Source organism: Podarcis melisellensis (assembly GCF_964234715.1).
Source record: "Podarcis melisellensis genome assembly, chromosome: 3".
In the NCBI taxonomy this organism is placed as follows: domain Eukaryota; kingdom Metazoa; phylum Chordata; class Lepidosauria; order Squamata; family Lacertidae; genus Podarcis; species Podarcis melisellensis.
The window spans coordinates 117,911,318-117,936,141 of NC_138530.1; the positions used below are offsets into that span (position 1 = coordinate 117,911,318).

Here is a 24,824-nt window from a genome sequence, read left to right on the forward strand (position 1 = left end):
GAAGGACTTTCCCTTTATAACCTGACCTGTGTATGTCTAACTGAAAATACGTACTCACAAGACTGACTTGTCATATACACATCCACTTCCAAGAGCCCTGTACTTCTTTCCCTGCCCTCGTTATTAGCAACAGCCGTTGTCAGACTGAGTTGGGTCCTAGCTGTTTTGACCCTTTGCCTGAATATGCAATTGAAGCAAGTTACCTGGTTTCTTCATGCCCAAGCAAATTCGTCCCTCCCAGGAGAGACACAGCTAGTACATGCCGGCCCAGTGCTGGCCAAAAAAAGCCTGCCTCCTGCACTGCTTCTTCAGACAGCATTGGGCCCTTTAGAGCTGACTCACCCACATGGCCAAACAGTCCATCTGCAGTGGCAGCTTCTCCAGGATTGGCAGGGGCTCGACGACATCATGCACGATGGCGGCGGCTACATGGGGCCTGGCCACTCCCTCACTGACAGGGTGCAAGTGTCATGGCCCAGCAAGAGGACTCCAGAGATGGCGCTCCTTAAGAGTCCGCTCCAGAGCAGCAGGACCCCCAGGCGCCTCCTTCCAGGCCCAGGCCAGGTCCAGCGCAACATTTCTGGCTCCCGCTTCACTTCCACAGCCACTCCACTCTGGGAAACCCCCAGGAGCCCAGACGGAGCTCCTTCCTGCTTCTGCCCTGAGGGGTTTCCCTCTAGTTAGCAAAGTCCCCTGCAGGCATTGCAGCCTCAGCCTTTCTGTTTATTATCTGGCAACACGAAAGGATTCTTCTTTTCAACAATAAGAGGGAGTCTGTTGTGTAAAGCAAAGCACTATTGGAAATGTTTTTCGTAGGGCTGTTACCTACAGGCCAAATCAGGGTATTCTGCTAGTCTGGAGGGTGCCTGGGAGGGGGGCCAGGAGGGACTAGGAGGCAGTGACTGGGGCACCCTGAAGCCCCAGTGCCACCCTGGGCACCCCACACCCCTTCCTACACTACTACTTAAAAGATCCTTTTGTAATTACTGTAATGTGTGTAGGTTCATACAAGAACTGTCTGATACCAAGGTCCCAAATCATGTAGGCTTTAAATCACCATCTTGTACTGAGAGCGCCAACACTGGAAGCCAACACAGCCAGTGTCATACTTGCATAATAAGGCTCCCATCAGACCCTCGCCACTGCTTTTTCCAGATGGCTTTCAAGGGCAGCTCATTGCAGTAATCTAACCTTGAAATGACCAAAACATACTTCAAGAGAAGCAGTGCCCACGCAAAACAAATTTGTTCTAAGTAGGCATAGTTAGGGGGATCAGGTTGTCAAGCACTGTAATTAAAGTCTCTAAACTCCTTCTAGCACAACATTTTAAGATACTAAAGTGCCATCTGATCCTCAGTTAAGTATTGTAACTGTCAGAACCATTCAGATTAGAAGATACTTTAAAAAGTAAACGAGTTGCCTCCAAATTCCATGGAAATTGGCAAGGATAGTATACAGCAGTGTTTCCCAACGGGGGGGGGGGCATATGGCCCCCCAGGGGCCCCTGGGATATTCCAAGGGGAGCACAGCTATAAATTGCATAAATGGGGGAGCCACAGCACAAGGCAAGGAGACCACAGAAGGAAGTGAAAAGTGAAGAAAAAAATCTTTTTTAAAAAATAATAATTGTGGGTCTAGCGCTCCTTTTTGTCATATGCATTTTTCTTGGAGCAGTCCTGGTTTGTTTCCAGCTAATCGCTGGACTATCACTGAGGCTCCCGATCCTGAACACCCAGGTCTGGTAAGTGCGGTGGTGGAGTGGCAATGGGTTGGGCTGGGCGAGCAAGAGCTGTTTGTTGCTGCCGCTAGTGCTGGGTCCAATGGCAGTCTGGGCCTAACTCTGCAAGGAGCATAGTGCAATCCACCCCAGCGCCTAGCTAAGTGTCTACTTAGAAGAAAGCCACAGTCAGTTCAGTGGGCCTTACTCCCAGGTAAGGGTGTGCGAGGCTATAGCAGTGGTTTTCAACCAGTGTGCTGGGGCACCCTGGAGTACCTTCAGTGATGGTCCGGAGTGCCGCAGGCAACACTGGCCTCAGTCCTTCTTTCCTTCCCGTTTGATGCCCTATTGCGTCTCTGCCTCCCAAAGGCTTGTTTTTTTCAGCAGCCCTGCCTATAAACTCCACAAGTGGTACCTCTGGGGCTGACCAGGGGGTGCTGGTTGCCAGGAGCAGAGGAGGCCTTGGAGTACGCAAGCAAGTGGGTGAGGGAGCCCAGCCAGCCAGTCTACCTGCCCTTGCTGGTGGGAATGGACAGTAAGTGGGAGGCTGGGTGGGCAGGCGGGCAGGCACTGCGCTGGCCTTTCTTGTGCTTGCTGTGCTCCCTGCCTGGCAGCCGAGTGCTGGTGCTGAAGAGAAGCCTTTCTGCCATGCATTCCCGGCAGCACCCAAGGTAAGGCGCTGGCCTCACGTTTGGCCAGTCTCTGTTGGGCTACTAAGGCTGGGGACATCCTCTTCCCAGGCCCCTGTGGAGCATTGTGAGGAGGCACCTCTTTGGGCAGCTCAGAGATCAAGGGCAGTGGCAGCTGCTGCCTGGAGGACTCCCCAGGAGAGGAAGAAAAGAGAGGAGGCTGAGGGAACACTCCACAAGGGAGAGTCTTCAAAAAGGGGTGAGAAGCTGCCAGCTCTGCAGGCAAGGGGTGACATAACTGGGCTCCTGACACCCACAGGGGTGCTGCAGAAAGAATGAAGTTGGGCAAGGGAGCTGTAGACTCAAAAAGGTTGAAAATCTGCAGCCAGGGCTCCGCCAAATAACAAGATCTTTTTGAACCAAGTCAGTGAGGACCATTTGCTTTTTAAAATTCTCCCAAATATACAGAACTTTCTGTGTGCCTTTTGGCCTGTATCTGTAGGTTTCTCACTCTGTGTGGAACAACTTGGGACAAATAAGTGTTGTTTACTTTTTATAATACATGGTAGATGGATCCCCCTTAGGAGGTTGTGGACTCTCCTTCCTTGAAAGCTTCTAAGCAGAGCTTGGATTGCTTTCTGTCATGGATGCTTTAGCTGAGTTTCCTACATTGCAGGGGCTGCACTAGAAAGATGACCATCGGGGTTCCTTCCAGCTCCATGATTCTAGGTTTTCCTCCTTCAACAATATTTCATTATGTTCCTATCATTTTATGTAATTGTGTTTTGTATAAAATAAAACATTCTATTTACAAACAAACATTTAAATAGCTACTTTTTTACTGGTGGGATGGTGGAGTATGGGCGTAGCCAGGATTTTTGTAAGGGGACATGCTTTTGTTGGGGGGCAGAACCTCAGATTTATATTGATTTTTGGGAAATACAGGATTGGGTGTGAGAAGGAGACTGAAATTTTGTCACATCTGTAAATTCTAGTGAAGTTTTCGAAACATAATAATTTATATTAAATCATATGAATCACCACAAACTATTATTGCCTTTGAGACTACAAAGCTAAGCTTGGTCATCTTCATACCACTTTCCAGAGAGGCAGCTGTGTTAGCTGGAAGTCCTGCAGCAGTTTAGACACCAAAACGTGACCTAAGCTTTCATCCAATGCATCTTACAATGCGGCCACTAGTATGGAAAAGCTTATGCCATGATAAAATGTGCTGCGGGACTTTTTGCTGCTTTTGCTTCATTCCTTCAATAAAAATGCATGTAACCCCAAAGACCTGCTCACTAGGGTGTCGGTGCATCCCGAGTGCGATTTATTTCCCCGAAATACGCTCTGGGTGCCCATATTGAGGAGAGGAGTCACAAGCGACGCGCAGTAAATAAACTGAAAGGCAGCAGGCAGGAGTATCAGAAAACTACCGCCGTAATCAGGGAAATAGGATAAAAAGGATAAAGGAAAGCAAAATCCGGCTACGCGAGGAACTTGGGACTGGCCCCGGCCCGCCGCCTCTTCTTGCCCGCGCCGGTCCTGAGATGGGGGCTTCTCTCCCCGCCCGCCCCCAAAAACATAACAAGCGAGGGAAGAAGAGCAGAGCTAAGGCGGCGAGTTTCGGGTGCTCCGAAGTGCGCAAATGTCTCCCGCAGAGCTCACCATTCGAGGAGGAGGAGGAGGAAGGCAAGGCGGCAATCCCTTCTTTTCCGCCCGGCGCGCGCTTTCTCGGCGTCACTTGGCAACCGGCGAAGCAGAGATCCCCGCCAGGAAGCCAAGTGGATCCGCCCGCGGCGGCCTCGGATTCACTTGCGCGCGCGCAGAGACAGGAAACGCTGCGAGTCCTTTTCAGTTGGCACCATGGGCGGAGCTGGAGGGGCGCCCGCCCCCCAATCCAGAAAATAAATGAGAGCACTTAACTAACTGACCAACTGGGTCGCAGATAACTCGGTCCCCCCCCCCAAAAAAATCCTGGCTCCACCCGTGGTTGGCGCTGCGGTCTAAGCTGGTCCTCATTTGTATCACTCTAATTCGTAGACTTCGAGAGTACAGGGCATCTGCATTTAACAGCTTGTTTTCCTCTCCAAAGAGAGAAATGGGAAAAATCAGGATAGTAGCAAAGTTATAAGTTTGGGCACCAGCGCGTCCTCCCGCCCCCAGGCCCCCCAAAGGAGAAACAGACAGGAATGTCATGCCAAGTTTTATTTCGTGAGAAACAATATTTTCAAAAGTGCAACTTGCCTGCCTGCAAACCAGTTCAATGTTATTTCACATTAAAGGAAATGAGTAAGATCTTAGATTTTATTTTCTCCTTAGAAAATAAGTATCTTAAACTTATTTGAGAAAGGGCTGTAATGTCAGCGACTTACATATCATACATTTAAATCACATGGCTTCCTCCAAAAAATCCTGGGAACTATTCGTTTATCTCCCAAAGCTACAATTCTCAGCACCCTCAACAAACTTCAATTCTGAGGATTATTTTGGAGGAATCGTGTGCTTTAAATGTAGGTGAGTATGCAGACTCAGCCGTACATCATCTGCATTGCTTGCAGAAGGTTCTAAACTAAATTCAGTTCCTGGCATCTCTAGCCAGTGGTGGGAAAGACACTGCATAGTTGCTGTCAGCCAGCGTAGACAAGGACAATACTGGGCAAAATGAACCAAGAGACCTACATTGGCTCCCAGTACGTTTCCGAGCACAATTCAAAGTGCTGGTGTTGACCTTTAAAGCCCTAAAAGGCCTCAGCCCCGTATACCTGAAGGAGCGTCTCCACCCCCATCGTTCAGCCCAGACACTGAGGTCCAGCGCCGAGGGCCTTCTGGCGGTTCCCTCATTGCGAGAAGCAAAGCTACAGGGAACCAGGCAGAGGGCCTTCTCGGTGGTGGCGCCTGCCCTGCGGAATGTCCTCCCATCAGATGTCAAAGAGATAAACAACTACCTGACATTCAGAAGACATCTACAGGCAGCCTTGTTCAGGGAAGTTTCTAATGCATGACACTTTAGTGTATTTTTGGTTTTTGTTGGAAGCCGCCCAGAGTGGCTGGGGAATCCCAGCCAGATGGATGGAGTACAAATAATAAATTATTATTATTATTATTAGTCTGACAAAATCCCCATCAAAGGCTCCTGAGCAAACTTAGATGTCTGCTATCAGGGGGTGGATCATCTTAACTGATTAAAGTACAGGAAGCATGGAGGAAAATTAAATGGGCAGTTCTCGCAGTGAATGAATGGAAGTTGTCTCCCCTCACCCCTGTGCACACAGGATCTGTTTGGGGTCCTCATGGATGATCTGAAACTAAGGGTGAGTAGTTAGGTGGCCAAGTGTCTGCATAATTATGGTAATTATTAAGGGTAGCAAAAACAAAAAAGGAATTGGGAAGAACTCCAAACTGGGCTATTAATGTGGCAGAAGAGTCACAGGAGCTGCACAGCAGAAGCTTTTATGAGAAGGTCAAGCTGTCTGTTTCCAATGCTTTTTCACTCCAAAATCACAGTCCTAGACAGCCATAGTCATGAGAAAGTTCAAGACCAAAAATTCTCTTCCTTTTTTCCTTCTGCTTCATTTTGACAAGTGCAGGAAGTGAATAATAGAATCCAGGTTCATATTTTAGTTTCTGGAGCCATATCAATGCCTACCATAGAATCATAGAGTTGGAAGAGACCACAAGCGCCATCGAGTCCAACCCCCTGCCAAGCAGGAAACACCATCAGAGCACTCCTGACATATGGTTGTCAAGCCTCTGCTTAAAGACCTCCAAAGAAGGAGACGGGTGGCAGGGCACAATGTCAATAAATTTCAATTTGTTGGGGTTTTATATCTGTTTGTATATGTCATTATTACTTGCAATTCTTTCTGAAATATACTTTTTCTGCATCTCATTGAGGGTTGATCTGTGTAGCATTTCCATGTTTGTTTGTTTTTTAGATTTGCCTCATTGGCCCTGTTCAAGCTGAGGATATCAGTTATCAACATTATCTATTTTTGTACATTTATATCCCAAATGTCTTCCATCAGGTACGGTAAGCAGAATGGAAAGTTGTTTTAAAAGAACTGTATGAAAAACAAAGGAACTTCACAAAGGAGACTACAGTGCAAAGCTGCTGGCTTACAATTCTTCATGAGATTCAGTGCCATCAATTGTGGACTGAATTGGAACAACGTATCTTTTTATACATATATAATAATCTTTATTAAGTTTTCCAATTTAACAATCCAATAAAAGCCACATTTAAAACATTCCAAATTATAAAATAACCAAACAGTTCATGTATTATTCCAAATTATAAATCTTTGTTTGACTTCCCATGCTCTGAGGTCGGGGGATAGCAATCATCTCACATTTGTGCTGCATCTCTATGTTAGTCCAGGTGATTCCCATAAATCAAGCCGATGTTTATCCTTTGTTCATTTTTCTCAGCCTCTGAGTTCGTCTTGCAAGCGAGTTAAATCAAACAATATGTTTCTTTGTGGGTGTTTATTTTCTTCCATGTCTTTCACTTTCACTTCTTCGTGCCTGTAATTATCAACTGCGACACATCCCAAATGGAGGAAATCTGACTTTCTGCCAATTGTACCAAGCGTATTTCCAAACCTCTTTGTTTTATCTCTGTCCAGATCAGTTAAGCCCATACTTTGGCTAGAAGCCTCAATTCCCATCTTCCATTCTTAACGATCAATTAGAATTAATTGCAGCTTCCTAAATCTTTTCCACAAAGTTAATAATAAGTTCAAAATGAGTCTTAAATATTAGAATATTCTCCAATCCCACTTGCATGCATAATTAATCGGCAGCCAGTCCCTTCCAGGGAGATTTGCCAAGTAAAATAGCAAATACGAAGAATATCAAAAAGAAGCAAAAAAGATTCACCCCCTTTTGTTCCAACATACCAGTTCCATTGTGATGATAACCTCTCTTCCACTCGAATCTTTTAGCTCCATTGTGATGATAACCTCTCTTCCACTCGAATCTTTTAGCTCCTTAGTTGCTGAATCAATTGTAGCAGAGTAGTTTATCTCACCTCACTCAGAGCATGCCCGTTAATTAAGTCCGAATTTTAATCTTAAAAAACAGAAGTTCACTCATGGCAACTTTGGAGAGTTGCAAAAGAGACGCATGATGCTTTCCACCCAGCCCCCTCATGCCTTCCAGATTGGGGGCAGGTGTTGGGTGATCTGTGGGTGAAGCTCCCTCCCCTCTGGTCCTGGCAGGGTTGGGAGGATGATTACTCCCATCTCATCCTCAAAATATTCCGAGCAAAACGGCTCCAACGTAATGAGCAGCCTCCACCATGGCAAGCCAAACCGGAAGTGAAACAAAGTATCTTTATTTATAATAGACTCATAGAATTGTAGAGTTGGAAGGGACCCCCAGGGCCATCTAGTCCACCCCCTGCAATGCAGGAATCTCAGCTGGATCATACATGACAGATTGCAACCCAACCTCTGCTTAAAACCTCCAAGAGAGGAGAGTCTGCCACCTCAACAAAGGTAGATTTTTTGTGCTGTTAACAATTGATTATTTTTTTTGCAGCCCCCACTGTTAACATTAACTGTTACTGTCTTTTGGCATTTAATTTGCTATGGACGTCACTGTTTATAATTTCCTCTCTCCCCACCTGGAATTCAGAGGAACACTTCAATAATAATAATAATTAAATAATAATAATAATAATAATTAATTTATTCATACCCCGCCCTCCCCAGCCAAGACCGGGCTCATATATCTGATGGCAATGTACTGCCGTCCATAAAAGTTCATCCTGGTTTTTGAGTTTCTCCCTCTTCGTTTTTTCAGTTTTCCGTCTGAAAATTGTTTGAAAGCTGTTACTTAGAATCCGCGCTGCCAGCTGAAGTCCATGAACTTCAAGCAAAACTCCGGGACGCCTCAAACCCCGAGCCCTGAGAGCCCTTCAGGCCCCTTCTGCGCATGCGCCACAACTGCCCCCCCCCTAAGCGCGTGACTTCTACGTCAAGGCAAAAGCCGATTCTTCCCTCCTCCCTCTCTCCGCCCCCCTCTTCCCTCAGCGGACGTACGACTGAGGGCAACTGCCGGCTCCGGTGCGTCCTGGGCCTTGTAGTTCTCCTGGGCCGCAACCTGGATTCCGCACCACATGCCTTCATGGGAGCGACGGACTACAACTTCCAGGTGGCAAAGCGAGAGGCGGAGACGAGAGTGGGGCGTGGCTCTGTCGGAGCTCCGCCTTCTCTGCTGTATCCGCCGCCTGCCGCTGCTCGGGAGAAGGTGACCTGCCAGGAGAGAGAGCGCGCGCTTCTTCCGCCGCCGCCATGGTCAGTGCAGCTGAGTTCGGAGTCAGATCCCCTTTAAAATGAATCGTGTTATTTCCTCGGTCGGGTGGGAGGCAGGAGGTTCTGACGGGATCCTGGACCGGCGGCGAAGGGGGCGCCTTAGCCCGCAGTAAAATGGGAGGGCAGCGAAGGCAGCGGCCGCCCTTGTCCTTCTGCACAGCTGTCGAAAGCAGCGCAAGGTCCCTTGGCAGGATGAGGGCAGGGGAGGAACCTTCCCGCCTGCGGGCGCCTGAAGGGGCTGCGGAGGGCTCTGTTCTCCAATGGCAGGGTCGCGGGGCAGAGACCCAGGAGGGGGGGGTCCCTCTATTTCAAAAGGCTAGCCGGGGACTGGGTTTGACTAATCGGGCGGGGGCATATGGGTTTAATGGGGACCCACGATCCCCTTCTTCGGGCAGGGCTGACGTAATTTGCCACCATAATTTGAGCACCGGCTCAAGTAACTGCGTGGGGGCTGAGGGTGGTGAAGGATGAGACATAGCTGTCCCCTTGGCTGAGTTATATGCTCAATAGATTAGTGTGTTGCACATTAGTGGTTCCTTCCAGCTCTACAATCCTATAGTTCTATGAATACATTGTGGGAAGGACAAAGGAGATTTGGAGTGATAGATCTTCAACCAGGCATGAAAGTCCTGGTAAATCAGAGCAAGCCCATAGCTGCCTGTTCTCCCATATTGCAACTGCAGTGCATGCAATGAAAACATTTTCTGGGCTTCAGTACAGTGGTACCTCGGGTTACATACGCTTCAGGTTACATACATTTCACGTTACAGACTCCACTAACCCAGAAATAGTACCTCAGGTTAAGAATTTTGCTTCAGGATGAGAACAGAAATCGTGCTCCAGCGGTGTGGTGGCAGCAGGAGGTTCCATTAGCTAAAGTGGTACCTCAGGTTAAGAACGGACCTCTGGAACGAATTTTGGTAAGTTCTTAACCCGAGGTACCACTGGACTTGGGTTTTGTGATGCACACTGCCTTGGCTTTCTGTTTTTACAGAGTATGTGAGAAGAAGCTCTACCCAGTTCCATTCTTTTTGCTATCATAAGCCTTTGTGGTGCCAGTGTGGTGTAGTGGTTAAGAGCGGTAGTCACATAATCTGGTGAACCGGGTTCACGTCTCTGCTCCTCCACCTGCAGCTGCTGGGTGACCTTGGACTAGTCACACTTCTTTGAAGTCTCTCAGCCCCACTCACCTCACAGAGTGTTTGTTGTGGGGGAGGAAGGGAAAGGAGAATGTTAGCCGCTTTGAGACTCCTTAAAGGGAGTGAAAGGCGGGATATCAAATCCAAACTCTTCTTCTTCTTGTAAATTGGAAAAGTTTCTGCTTGGCTTGGAAGGTAACCTACAAGGGGTGATGGGGCAGGAAGGGAAAACATTTTTCTCAAATTTTATGTCACTGTTGTTCATTAGTAACCAGGGTATATAGCACTTGAGGGGACAGCTGCAGAGAGCACTGCCAGCCTTGCTCAATAACAATGCCCCATTTATCGTCTTCCATTTCAGCAGTGTGTGACTTACTGGTATTGCTGGAATGTCTCCCTGTATGACTTTCAAGGTGCTCTTCAAGTAGGCAAACTTCCAAATTCTTGTTGGGGCCATAGCCATAGTCTGATGCTTTCCGATGAAAGGAGTGACTTAAGCTGCAACTTTATATTCACTGTGTTATGATGGTGCAAATCAATTGCAAAATTTTATCTGGTTTATGGTATGGGACCATATAGCTGTTCATCCACTAAGAGGAGGCAATGGGTGTCCCATAAGACACACCCTTTTCCTTATGGTCTACAGCTATAACACTTTATTAGGTAACAAGTAAGAGTGTTATCTGTAAAGATTTAAGTGCTTTTGGTGCTAGGGACACAGGTGACGCTGTGGGTTAAACTACAGAGCCTAGGACTTGCTGATCAGAAAGTCGGCGGTTCGAATCCCTACAACGGGGTGAGCTCCTGCTGCTCGGTCCCTGCTCCTGCCAACCTAGCAGTTCGAAAGCACCTCAAAGTGCAAGTAGATAAAAAGGGACCGCTCCGGCGGGAAGGTAAACGGTGTTTCCGTGCACTGCTCTGGTTCGCCAGAAGCGGCTTAGTCATGCTGGCCACATGACCCAGAAGCTGTACGCCGGCTCCCTCGGCCAATAAAGAGATCCGCAACCCCAGAGTCGTCCGCGACTGGACCTAATGGTCAGGGGGTCCCTTTACCTTTTAAGAAGCTTTTAAAAATATTTTGTCTTAAGGGGTAAACGTATAAAAGCTCACAGGATCAGGCTGTTAAATTAGTACAGTCTGTGATGCAAGCAATTAGGCACCAAAATTGTATAAAGAGACAGTGCTGTATAGCTATGTCACAGAAGCATCTGGAATAAAGAAACTGTCAGTGTTGACTTGTAGCACAACCTTGGAGGGAAAATACTGATTTGCTTTAACTACTAGAGACGAAATGAATGGCATCATTAATAAAACACCCGTGAAAGCAGGAATGTTGATTGCAGCAATCTCCCCCATAATCCCCAACACACCATTTAATCCTGATGATGTCAGAGCACAGGACATATTCTGCAGTAAAACCAGAGATGGTATAACGAATTAACTCTTAGTAACTCTTAGTAACAAATTATACAAGTTGCCTTTTTTTTAAAAAAAGCATTTAAATCTTTACAGATAACACTGTGAGCTTTTATAGTAATACAGCAAGCAGCGCTGTTGAAATATGGAAGAACTGTAGGTGGATCAACATACTTCTGCATCTACTAGGTTTGTGGAAGCCCGCATGAGCATTCCAGTTGTTTTGGACTTCCAAGAGCCCTGACCTGCATACCCACTGCTTGGAGATGAAAGGAGTCCACAGTTCACTCCCAGTCTAAACTGAAGGGCTCTGGAAACCTGTGTGGTGCCAAGTCACCTCCCTCACACTCCCAGCTGCAGGCTCTGGCACTCAGTGAAGAATCCAATATTATATGCAGAATTATGAGAATTATTAATTGCAAGCAATTTTACGTTGAGCTTATAGTCATGACGTCACGTGGGGAAGGGTGCTGAAAGTATGTTGGCAGTTGTTGTTTTTCTGAAAACAGCAGGGAGGAGTTACATGGAACTTGTGACATGGGAATACTTCATATAACACAGCCCAAAAGCCTGGTTGAAGAGGAACATTTTTGCCTGGCGTCTAAAGGTGTATAATGAAGGCACCAGGTGAGCCTTCCTGGGGAGAGCATTCCACAAAGAGGGAGCCACTGCAGAAAAGGCCCATTCCTGTCTTGCCACCATTTTTTGGAGGAGGCACACATAGAAGGGCATCAGATAATGATTGCAGAGTCCAGGTTGGATCATATGGGGATAGGCAGCCCTTGAGGTATTGCAGTAATTATGCCTCTCCAAAGATGCAAGGAAGCCAGAATTCTAGTAACAATATTAATAACTAATACAGTGGTACCTCGGGTTAAGAACTTAATTCGTTCTGGAGGTCCGTTCTTAACCTGAAGCACCACTTTAGCCAATGGAGCCTCCTGCTGCTGCCATGCAGCCAGAGCATGATTTCTGTTCTCATCCTGAAGCAAAGTTCGAGGTACTATTTCTGGGTTAGTGGAGTCTGTAACCTGAAGCGTTTGTAACCTGAAGCATTTGTAACCCGAGGTACCACTGTACTAATAAGTCTGTTTAACTTTCTCCTTCCCTTTACAGGTATGATGCATTGTCTTTCATGATTGCTTTCACTAGTATAGGTTCTTTACTCATAATTAATCATAACATTTAAATGGATTTGTATTTCTCTAGTTTAAACCAGTTCTTTTTGTTGATAACCATGATTATTTTATCGTTACTGTAAACTGGCCAACACCAGTAACTTAGGAAGAGGATCTTGGGGATTGTAATTAATTCAGACTTTCAAACAGCTGGCATCCAACATTACATAAATTGCAAATCCTACTAAACCTGAAAAACATTGTCTTGCTAAGTCAAAGTAGTGAATCAGATATAAAATAGCAGACTTTTTTCCCTTGTTGAAACTTGCATTTTGTTTTTCTTGAGGCCACATCATTTCAAACTTTTTAAATCTAAGAGCTGTAGCTTGAGTGAGCTGAAATTTCTCTGTTTGAAACAGCAGCCTCCATCATTTTGCTAGCAATGAATAGACTCAAATACCTTCCTTAAATGAGCACAACACTTAGCTTACCCCACGAGTTTGGTGTGAGAGCAGATCTGGCCAGTGCCTAAATGGAAACCACATATGGCCACATTGGGTTCCATGATGAAAGAAAGGCAGGGTACAAGCATAAGGAGAACTGCTCAAGCATAAGGAGAACTGCTCCGCATAAGATCTGTTAAATACGTGCATGCATGTTCTCGATAGCAGTGTGTCAGTTTCCTATGTCATTGCCTAAAGTCAGATGTTGCAAGGCACTTTATATTCTCATGTATATCTGACAGTATAAGGTTACCTAGTATATTTTTCACCCTTGTCTTGTTATATGGTGGTCTTAAATAAAAATTGTCTTTCAGCTTTTCATTTTCTACATGTAACTGCCATGTTTCCAAAAGACTGTAGTTTTTGAGAAATCTCTTTAAAATAACTCATGTTTAGGCTGGTACAGAATATTGATGTTTCTGTATTCAGCATGGGAGATTTGTCCTTTTAACTTTTCTGTTCTGTTTATAAGTTTAAAATGTGTTTTGGCTGTCCCAAGACTGAATAATTATAATGAATTCCTGGCAGTCTGGTTAGTTCACAGTTGGAAGGTTAGCTGAATCATAGACCTCCTAACAACCTTCCTGACAAATTATTTGCCAAACGCTAACTTTTATGAAAGTTCATTCTACAGTAACGAGAGAAAATGTGTTTATGGAAGTCTACAAATATCTTTTCTCTTTCAGTCCAAACCAATCAAAGTCCTCGTGACTGGTGCTGCTGGACAGATTGCCTACTCTCTGCTCTACGGCATTGCTAAGGGTGATGTCTTCGGAGCAGATCAGGTAATGGATAAAATGAATGATAGCATACCGATAAGCAGTCCATATGAGCACAAAGGTCAACTCTGCAGTTGTTAACAGGACATCCAGTGCAAGAAAAGGGCCTCACTGACTTTTTTGTCAATTGTTATTAAAATGACTGTCTTGTGGAAGGAAAGTGAGATTCCTTTATGCAGAAATGAGTTTTTTAATATATATTCATTATATAGAATGCTAAGAAAGATTCTGACAAATTATAAATTACTCTTAAATATATTTTGTACTTCATTAATATGGTGGTACAAACAGGACAAGGAATCTAATTTAATTTGATCTTACATGTAATCTGATCAATATTAAATAAACTAAGTAACTGACACAACTGTTGTTGCTTTACAGCCTCTTATTCTTGTGCTATTGGATATCACTCCCATGATGACTGTATTGGACGGCGTACTTATGGAATTGCAAGACTGTGCTCTTCCTCTGTTAAGAGGTGACAAGAAAATTCAGTTTGTGCTCTGTCTGCAGATGCTTAGGTTTGAAATAGATAGGCAAATGAGAGATACATTACTGCCAAATTTAACAGCATTGTTCAGTGTAGTGGCCATATATTTCAGGGCAAAAGAGGACCATTTTGCCATTCTGTAAATTAAAGAGATGTTGACTTGCATGAGGAATTAAATTTAAGATTTATAAGCTGAACACATTAAGCAGACTATGGGAGGTATAGTCTGTGGTGGAAGAAAATAATTTTCAAAGCACTGGGGAAGCTTGTCCGGTAGTATACTTGCACATTTTGCTCTACTGACCACTAGTAGCAATTAAAAGAAAGTCAAATTTAATGGAAACCTTCCTCACATTGATCCAGTGATTGTACATTAGTGTGATGTAGTTAATTTCAGTGATGAAAGCTTTTGCCTTTGGTTATGCTTACCTAATAAAGTGGCCACTGAATCATTATTTCAATAACCTTGAAAAAACGGGAGAAAAAGGAGGCTTGTGTTTTCTTTTCGCTTGCATCTAAACCAGTGCTTTCAAACTTGGCTTTCCAGCTGCTGTTGGACTACAACTCCCATCATATCTAGCTAGCATGACCAGTGGTTATGAATGATGGGTTGTAGTCCAGCAACAGCTGGAGAGCCACATTTGAGAAACACTAACCTAAACCAAATTTAGACCAGTTTGGATCATGGAAGTCATGAAGCAAATTCACTTCACAATTTATTAATAGGTTGAGGCATTAGAGAAAGAGAGAATTGACACTTGAACAGAAGCAGTGGCAGACTTTTTGATATGCTTTGGGATTTTGGTCACAGCCTTGTTATGATTAGTTCTGAAGGCACTGGTTTCCCCTCATAGTTTTACTATAAACTCATCTTTCAGCCCTCTTCCTCTCTACTTACAGAGGTAATTGCAACTGACAAAGAAGATGTTGCATTTAAAGACCTTGATATAGCCATCCTAGTTGGCTCCATGCCAAGGAAAGAGGGCATGGAACGCAAAGATCTGCTCAAGGCAAATGTGAAAATTTTTAAGTCACAAGGAGCTGCATTGGACAAGTATGCAAAGAAGACTGTTAAGGTGAATACAGCTGGTGTGATGTGGTTGCTAAGAGAATGAGCTGTGCCGCAAGAGATTACTGATTTACATATCATCTCATCATTGTCACTCTCTTACTTCTGTCCATAATATAAGGATACTAAGTCTGGTCTACCCTTTAAGCTGTTAAAAGGATTGCTTTCATAACATGTGAAGTACTTTGAACACAGAAATGAAGTTGGCACTTCTTTAATTACAGTTGAGCATCCAAGTTTTAAGCTACCTGAGTCTTTAAAGGGGGGGGGGGAGAGACATTTATGTAGCATTTGTCTTGTTAACCAGTTTACAAAATGTTTCTAGTTTAGTAATTTGCCATTTATCAGATTTCAATTTCCACATGATCAGTGAAATGTTGGTTTACACAATTTATATACTGCCTTAGCATTAAAAAAAATCTCTAAACTATAAATCACATCTGAAATCTCAGCAATTGTGGTTTAGTTGGCTGGTCACTTGACAGACTTGCAGTAAATAGTCCACTTTCTTCCTTGCCCCCCAATCAGGTTATTGTGGTAGGCAATCCAGCAAATACCAATTGCCTGATTGCCTCAAAGTCTGCTCCATCTATACCAAAGGAGAATTTCAGTTGTTTAACCCGTCTGGATCACAACAGAGCTAAATCCCAGGTAGGAACTCTCTTCTAAGTTATAGAAAACACCTTTTTGTTCTTTATGTACGCCAGTTTTTTGAAATAATTTCTTTAAAAGGGGTAGGGAATCTAAATGCTTGAAATTACCATCTGATCTTGGCATTTTCTGCTTCCTACCCTCAATAAAACTAGATTGCTATCAAAGTTGGTGTGACTGCCAAGGATGTAAAGAACTGCATCATCTGGGGGAATCACTCCTCTACTCAATATCCAGATGTTAATCATGCCAAGGTGAAAGTGCAAGGAAAAGATATTGGAGTTTATGAAGCTGTGAAGAACGATAACTGGCTCAAGGGGGACTTCATTACTGTAAGTTAATAATGTGGGTGATTTTGTTTTTTCTTGTCTTGTCCATTGCAGCAACGTAACATGAGTAGCAGATGTTCCAGAGTCAGGATTTCAGAATATCAGCTTCTACATTAGCGGTTTTGTACAGTGGCCGTGCTCTGCCATTTGCATGTAGATAAACTCTGTGCATGTATAGTCATGGGAAAAAGAAAGTACACGCACCTTGAATTCTGTGGTTTTACATATGAGGACATAATAACAACCATCTGTTCCTTAGCAGGTCTTAAAATTAGGTAAATAGAACCCCAGATGAGCAACAAAACATGTCATATTACAGAGTGTCTAAATTCAGAATTCAAAGAGGTTTTCTTTTTCCCAGGACTGTATGCCCTACACCAGTGGGACCACTGCATGGATACACAATTCCCCCATGCGCTTTATTTCAGTGCTATTGTAGCTAAGGAAACAATCTCCCAGAAGAATTTGAACATGGAAAAGAAGTAGTCAATATAGAGAGACTTACGGCATTTTACAGAAAAAGATGTAAAATGAAAAAGTTTGAGGATATTAGAAATCAGGTAATGAGTTGGTTGCATTACTACCAACTGAATGAAATGTTCAAATGTCATAAAAAGTGTGGCTTCAATGTCCAAAGTTCTCAGTCTGAAAGGGAACCAATAGAAAATAGAGAAAAACTGATATCGAGGATGTATAAGATATTGTTAGCATAGGAACCCCAAGACGAAATTGTTAAATCTGCTATTGGGCTAGGGGTGTGGGGCATCATAGAATTAGAATCATGGGAAATCTGGGTTGAAATTCACAGCATGTTATACCTGGAGGGAGAATTTTATGAAAATGATATGTAGATGGTACCTAACACCAAGTAAGTGAGCCAAAATTTATAAATCAACATCTAATCTTTGTTGGGAATGTGGTGGCCGTGCAAAGTAGCTAAGGACTTTTGGGAAATGATTTACCGTATTTTTCGCTCTATAGGACGCACCAGATGATAGGACGCACCTAGTTTGGGGGGGAGGAAACGAACAAAGAAACAAAAATCTGAATCCCAAAAGCCAGAACAGCAAGAGGGATCTGGCTTCTGGGATAGCCACTGGGATAGCTGGTCTAGCTTTTCGCGAAGCCTCCACAGGGCACGGGGAGCGGGATGAAGGCTTCCACTGCCCTGCAGAGGCTTTGCACCTCTAACCCTGAAGCTAGAACAGCGAGATGGAGCGCTGCGCAGCACTCCATCTCGCTGTTCTGGCTTCGGGGACAGCCTTTGAAGCCTCTGCAGGGCAGCGGGGTGAAGGCACCCCACTGCCCTGCAGAGGCTTTGCGCAGCTAACCCCAAAGCCTTTGGAGCACAGCGGAACCTCGCGCTGCGCTCCAAAGGCTTCGGGTTCCTTTCACTGAAGCCAGGAGTGCGCACCAACCCCTCTCGCTCTCCAGGCTTCAGCGAAAGCAACACGTAGCCTCCGGAGCGTGGGCACTAATGATAAGGAGCGTAGCCTCTGCGCTTTGGAGGCTTCGCGTTGCTTTCGCTGAAGCCAAGGAGCCTGCATTCGCTCCATAGGACGCGCACACATTTCCCCTTAATGTTTGGAGGGGAAAAAGTGCGTCCTATAGAGCGGAAAATACAGTATAATGAGTTGAAAAGGATATTCAAGGTAATCCCCCCCCCAAAAAAAAACCCTAGCAGCTTTTTTTTTACTAGGGATACCTGGAGCAGATATCCAAAAAACTTGTATAAATCTATTTGTTTACGCAACCGCGGTAGCACAAATATTGTACGCACAAAAATGGTGCCATGACGTGACACCTACCAAAGAAGAATGGCAGCTGAAATAGATAGAATATGTAGAATTGGTAAGTAAGATTTGAGGATTTGAGTGAGAACAGCAGTGGGGGTGAACTTTTTGTTTTTACTGTGAGATAAGGTGAAGGTATAGAGTAACTATAATACACAGCACAAATTGAAATTTTGAGGGAACCATGGAGGAAGGGAGAGAATTTTGTAGGTGGAATGATTGATTGCTAAATTTGAAGTGTTGAATTGTTTAAAATTTGTTTATCTTACTTTTTTAAAAGAAAAAATAAGAGACGCTGCCTGGCTTCTCGAGCAAAGGCAGGCAGGCACCTTTGAGGGAGTCCCCTGCCTCCAGCTCACGTGAGCCAGAGGGCAGGGACTGCCCACCCCTCAGCTGTTCAAGCCCCCAGCAGTCAGAGTGGTATGGGGCTGAGCAATGTATCTTGGCTGCGTCTTCCTCCCCCAAGGTGGCGAGGAAGAAGCAGCCGAGATACATTTCAGGCATTGTGATATATCAGCGTATATAGCTGCTGATAGATCATAATGTTGAAAACCAAATCTTACCCAGCCCTAATCTATTCTGGATCTTTCACATAAGTTGTTACTTTATGTGGTAGAAGAAAAAACTCCCCCCATACATTATTCCAGAACTGTTATGTGGCAGGATGCAAACAAAAAACCCCAGCAACAATATCAAGACAAAAGGTTAATGTCCATGGATCTGATTAAATTCCCAAATCTGATTAAATTCAGCCTGAGTTTTGTAAAGCTCTATTGCAGCCATAGGCAAACTTGGCCCTCCAGATGTTTTAGGACTACAACTCCCATGATCCCTAGCTAACAAGACCAGTGGTCAGGGATGATGGGAATTGTAGTCCCAAAACATCTGAAGGACTGAGTGTGCCTATGCCTGTTCTGTAGACTTCATGTGAAGTTGGTATATTCCCTGTTCTTTTGTGTTCTAGATTGTAATCTTTGAAGGCAAGGAATGTCTTGTGTTTTATTTATCTGAAAGCTACTCTGGGAGTTTTTGGGGTGAGGAGCTGGGTAAAAATGCTTGAAATGTTTTTCATTGTCCTTATGTAGACAATATTGATAGCCTCTCTGTCTTGGACTCATCCTAATAAAGAGTAATTATGGTAGTAGGTGCAAATAGTCCAGTGATTTTCCTCTGTCAATACTACAGACTGTTCAGCAGCGAGGTGCAGCTGTTATTAAAGCCAGGAAGCTATCAAGTGCAATGTCGGCAGCCAAAGCTATCTGTGATCATGTGAGAGACCTTTGGTTTGGCACTCCAGAGGTAAGTTTTGCAACAGCCCATAAAGAAGCTAGCTTTGATAATAGCTGTTTAAGATTTAGTATATACTTCCTTTATATTAGGCATACAGCTGATCACCTGATAATCTTATATATGCTTTCATGAATTTCTTGGTAAAATCACAAATGTGATAAAACTGATCATAAGTGTAAAGAGAAAAATGGCAAGCTGATATTCTGGAATGCAAAGAATTGTAACAGGATCCTTCCTTCAGAACGATATATGCTTATGCCAAATGTGAAGTAAATAATTGGGAAAGTACTACACTATTTATTTGTATTCTTATTTAAAGGGTGAATTTGTTTCCATGGGTGTTATTTCTGATGGAAATTCATATGGTGTCCCTGAAGATCTGATCTATTCATTTCCTGTTGTAATTAAGGTATGTAAAAAATATGCAGTTTCTGAAATACTTGTTAAGTAAATGTGATACTGTGCAAAGTTCAAGAAGCACAAGTGCAATGTGGACATCACTACTGTGCGCATTAAAGAATCTATAAAACAGCAACAGCAGTTTAGATACTACCCCTAAAGCACAGAGTGCAGGATTTAACTAATGAGTCCTGCAAGTGGAGCCACTGTGAAGGATTTCTGTTTGTGCAGTGGGGCTCCCCTTCTCTCCTCGTCATTCCCCCTCAAAACTGGCTTTGGGGAGCGGGTCAGGAGAACCCTCAGAACAGCATGCAAGGGGCATTTTAGGAAAGCTAGAATGCTTGGCCTCACAGAACAATCACCTTTGTGTAACGATGAACTCCCTCCCACACCTCTTTTTTTTTTTTTTGAAATAATTTTTTTTGAGTTTTACAAATATTTTTTAGGCAAAACATACATCTTACATATAATATATAAAAACCACTTGGCCATCTCAGCCTGAGACTTCCCTGCTCCTCAACTAATGGTTTTCCTATTTATACTCTAATATTGTGTTTTATTATTGTGGTTATTACCCTTAAATCCTTCTTAAATAAACTATTTAAGAATCATACTACAGTTGTACCTCCGGTTGTGGAAGGGATCCGTTCCTTGCGTGCATCCCAAAGTTTACGTAAACAGAGGTTCAACTGTAGTAATAAATGATACATCTAACCTTATAAAACTTCTTGTAACTCTACTAACAATGTCAGTTGTTTACAGTTGTCTTTCAAATACAGCATAAATTTATTCCAGTCTTTCAGAAAGGTCTGGTCTTGCTGGTTCCAAAATTTCCCCGTCAATTTCGCCATAGTTTCATCTGCCACTCTTCTTTCGTCGGAATCTCTTCCTGTTTCAATTTTTGGGCCAATAATATTCTTGCTGCAGTTGTTGCATATAAAAAGAGTGTTTTATCTTGCTTAAGGGACGCGGGTGGCGCTGTGGTAAAACCTCAGCGCCTAGGACTTGCCGATCGCATGGTCGGTGGTTCGAATCCCCGCGGCGGGGTGCGCTCCCGTCGTTCGGTCCCAGCACCTGCCAACCTAGCAGTTCGAAAGCACCCCCGGGTCCAAGTAGATAAATAGGGACCGCTTACCAGCGGGAAGGTAAACGGTGTTCCGTGTGCTGCGCTGGCTCGCCAGATGCAGCTTGTCACTCTGGCCACGTGACCCGGAAGTGTCTTCGGACAGCACTGGCTCCCAGCCTATAGAGTGAGATGAGCACACAACCCTAGAGTCTGGCAAGACTGGCCCGTATGGGCAGGGGTACCTTTACCTTTACCTTTTTATCTTGCTTATGTATTTCTCTGCCTACAATACCCAGTAAAAAGGCTTCTGGTTTTTTTACAAATGTATATTTCAACATTTTTAAAAGTTCATTGTACAGGTATATCATTTCCCAGAAAGCCTTCACTTACTTAAAGACCCACCACATATGATAGAAGGTACCATCTTTTTCTTTACATTTCCAACATTGATTATCTGATCAGTACATTTTTGCTAACTTCACCGGTGTTATATACCATCTGTACATCATTTTCATTACATTTTCTTTAAGCAAACTGTGAGCTGTAAAATTTATTCCATCTTTCCAAAGTTTTTCCCAATCTTCTAATTGTATATTATAACCAATATCTATTGGCCAGTGTATCATAACAGATTTAACTTCTTCATCTTTCACATGCCATTCTAAAAGTAATTTATACATTTTTGACAGTATTTTAATTTTAGAGCTTAACAAATCTAATTCAAACCTGGAATTTATATACTCCATTATTTTTTAATCTTCTTTAAATATTTCATTTATTTGACAATAATGCAACCAATCTTTTACTAAACTTTTAATTTCCTCATAAGATTTTAATTTCCACTGATTATCTATTTCCATCACCAAATCTTCATAGGTGGCCCAATTTCTTTCCATATTTAGCTTTTTTACACTTATAGCCTCTATAAATATTAACACTGCTTGCTTATCATTCTTGGTCGTCAAATATTCAATTATATCAACTATGTTTCTTATGTTATCTTTCATCTGACTACCAGGAAGAAAGCCAGCTTGGTCTTCATGTATTATATCTTTTAATACTCTTTTCAATCTGTTTGCTAAAATACTTGAAAACAGTTTATAGTCATTATTTAACAACGAGATTTGCTTATAATTTTTAATTTGTAAGAAATCTGCATCCTGTTTTGGAATAAAAATAATAAATACTTCTTTCCATGTTGCTGGGATATCTCCTGTTTTTAAAATATTGTTCATCACATCTTTCAAAGGTATCATCAAGGTTTGCCCCCCACAAAACTCAGTAATATATTGAATACAGTATCTTAGTAACTGTAGACATGGGGTGGTCATTCACACCATATGCAACACTTACATTGTTTTCATAACAGTTTAACGTAGCTTTCTCCAAAAAATACTTGGAGCTCTAATTTGGCAAAGTGTGAAGAATACATTCTTAAAGTTCCCTAAAACACCTCCGCTGGTTGGGAATGACCAACTTGTTTATTACAAGTCTATGATTCCCTATATCTAATGTCTAGTTTGTTTTAAGCTCCTGTGCGGAGGCTAGTGAATACCTAATCCAACCTTCTCCAAGCTGGTGCCCTCCTGCTGTTTTGGAGGACACCTCCCCTTACCCCCAGTCAGCCGGAAAGGCTGACCTAATCAATAGCCCTGTCACACCTTTGTCCTTTAACACCGTGGAGTTGAAATTTGTTACTGTTGAAAGGCTTTAGAAGTCACCAATTCATTTTTCACAGGATAAAACATGGAAGTTGGTCGAAGGCCTTCCTGTTAATGACTTCTCCCGTGAGAAGATGGATTTGACTGCCAAAGAGCTCACTGACGAAAAGGAGACTGCTGTGGAGTTTCTGTCCAGCGCATGACTAGGTGCTGCTCAGGATGCTTCGGGAGATGGCTTAAACACAGAGGAGTCTAAAAGTCGTCTCTAAATTCAGCATCAAATGCGATTACTGTATCCGTCAGTTGTCTTCCCCGCCCCGCTGCAGCAGTCAGTACCTGCTTTGTTGGTACACCTGTGCCTGTTATTGAGTGCTCTTAGTAATGAAGTTATCACACAACATGTTTCAAAAGTAGTTTGCACACTTGACCAAATCTTCTTGATTTATTACTGTTTGCTTCTTGTTATTGCATTGTGCATTAGAAGGATAGTAGCCTTTCTGCTTTAATTACACCAAAACCAGCTATATAGTGCTAAAAGCTGATTTTATGAAATGGGCTTTAGCACTTTATTCATCAAGTACAATTAGAGCCACCATTGGTCTTTATCAAAGTGCACAAGAGCCTATATTTCTACCATTAAAATCTCTTAAGTAGGAAATGCATTTTGCATACAATGAATGTACCATATGTTGACCATCATTGATGCACAAATTTTACTGGAAATTACATTAAATGTTGCTGAGTAAGCAGCTTTTGTGGTTTTTTGTTCACCTTGCTTTCATGAAAGTATGTAAAACACAGCCTTCACCATAAAGCAGATTGTGTGCATTTTTTAAAATAAAGCAAATCTGGAACTAGAGTGGTTTGAAGGTACAACCATGCACAGAATATACAATACCTCTATGGCAAGCTCAAACAGATAATAGCATTTCTCTGTACTCTGCACACAGAGGACCTACTACTTGCTGCTTCTTCCTCTTGCTTCAAATATAGCCAAAGAAACCTCTTTTATTATTTTTAACCTCTCTTGCAACCCTGAGCTCATTTGGAGCTTTGGCCTGCCTGACCCTTTCCCTGCAACTGTTGGCTACTCTTTCTTCATTTCTTATACATGCCTTCTTAAATCTCAGCTCATCTGCAAGCTCCTAATGCTGTCACACTGGTTTCTTTTGATTCCTACCACTTTTCTTATTGGAATTGTCTGCATTTGTACCTTCGTTCACTTGGACTCCCTTCTCTTTGAGTATTTCTGGCCATAGTACTACACCCAGTAGTTCTCACAGCTTTTGGAATCAGCTTTTTTAAAGTCTAAAGTGCATGTCTGGCTACACTCGGCTCTCCCTTGCCTGTGTATAATGAAACCCAAGAGGACGCGATCACTTCTTCCCAAGGTTCCCAGCACTTCCACTTTGTCAAATACAGTAGTTTCTCCCTGTTGGTGAGGACCAGGTCCAAGATAGATGACCCCCTCATTGCTTCTTCCACCATCTGTGAAATGAAATTGTCAGTGAGGCAGTTGAGGAATATGTTGGAATATGTTACACTCTTGGGAAGGAGAGAAATGGAGGCAGAATGGTGGAAGAGACACACCAGTACAAGTCTACTTTTTCTCCTGTCTGAGTGGCAGCATTTTGCAGCTCTGCCCTGGATAGAATGTAAAACAAAGGAGGGTTGTTCTTCCTAATAACCCTTTCGATTCTCCAAACAGGCTACCTGTATGAACACAGCTTAAGTAAAATATTAGGGACAAAAGGCTGTTCCGTAGTGTCACCCAGTGTAGTGGCAATATTTATTCAGTTACAAAAAGTTGAGTCAGAAAATTAGTGATTGCTTAGTTGAACTATTTCCTTGTTTAAGTGGAATCAGTTCCCCCTGCAATTGGTCTTGGGAAATGAAAATTTTCAGTTGAGCCTGTAGATGGAGCTATAAGAGTAGATACTCATGAAAAGCAATAAAGAGTTGGAAATAAGAAGTAGAAAAAATACATACTTTCCTGTAGAGTCTGTCTATTTTTTAAATCTTCAGGAGACTTCCATGAGGATCCCCTTGATATTGCTGATGATACGGTGACATGTTCTAGGGCACCAGTTCAGTTTGTTACCATTCTCCCAATCAGTTAATAAGAAACTGCATTTGAAAATTATTGGTGGGGTGCCATGTTTTTGTCACGCATCCCTTGCTGGTTATGGTGGGTGAGTGATATTTGTCAGTGCACTTTACTTCATTCTGCGAATAGTATTACCAGTGTTTTGCACTCTGGCAGTCTTCATAAATGCCAGTGCTAGTCACGTCAATGATTCCAAGTGCTTAACTGAAGAGAATATGCAACAGGATCAGGATATTAATGCACCCAACCAGGAACCCCCCTGTTTTCAATTAGATAGAACCGCATAGAAGCCTAATTTGTATGAACTGTGGATAAGCATGTAAACCTGTATCTAGATATATCTGTCAG

At 43.2% G+C, this 24,824-nt stretch overlaps 2 protein-coding genes across 5 annotated transcripts in view; one reads left to right on the forward strand and one right to left on the reverse strand.

The window, feature by feature from the left end:
• The window catches only part of WDPCP (WD repeat containing planar cell polarity effector), a 170,431-nt gene extending 166,347 nt beyond the window's left edge, over window positions 1–4,084 (reverse strand). The window contains exon 1 of one of the 2 annotated variants that reach the window (XM_081906213.1): window positions 4,015–4,084. The gene's annotated coding sequence lies outside the window, so the exon portion shown is untranslated. Of the gene's footprint in view, window positions 1–3,441; window positions 3,460–4,014 lie in introns of those variants that run through there. The other variant, XM_081906216.1, reaches the window with a different exon arrangement.
• Window positions 4,085–8,630: 4,546 nt separating this feature from the next.
• MDH1 (malate dehydrogenase 1) lies at window positions 8,631–23,115 on the forward strand. Of its 3 annotated transcripts, none has more exons than XM_081906493.1 (9): window positions 8,631–8,669; window positions 13,529–13,627; window positions 14,003–14,099; window positions 15,012–15,187; window positions 15,709–15,831; window positions 15,987–16,163; window positions 19,139–19,252; window positions 19,563–19,652; window positions 22,447–23,115. In XM_081906493.1, the coding sequence occupies exons 1-9, from the start codon at window positions 8,646–8,648 to the stop codon at window positions 22,570–22,572; spliced, it is 1,026 nt and encodes a 341-aa protein (XP_081762619.1). In that variant the 5' UTR covers window positions 8,631–8,645; the 3' UTR covers window positions 22,573–23,115. The 3 variants fall into 3 exon arrangements, with proteins under 3 accessions (XP_081762619.1, XP_081762618.1, XP_081762617.1); XM_081906492.1 differs by having other exon boundaries at window positions 8,631–8,648; XM_081906491.1 differs by lacking the exon at window positions 8,631–8,669 and adding an exon at window positions 9,272–9,298.
• The last annotated feature ends 1,709 nt before the right edge of the window (window positions 23,116–24,824 follow it).

Coding starts and splice junctions, on each gene's coding strand:
- MDH1 (XM_081906493.1), top strand. CDS start 8,646: ATGGTCAGTGCAGCTGAGTTCGGA. Junction 15,832..15,986: donor ACAACAGAGCTAAATCCCAG/GTAGGAACTCTC, acceptor CAATAAAACTAG/ATTGCTATCAAAGTTGGTGT. Junction 19,253..19,562: donor TTTGGTTTGGCACTCCAGAG/GTAAGTTTTGCA, acceptor TCTTATTTAAAG/GGTGAATTTGTTTCCATGGG.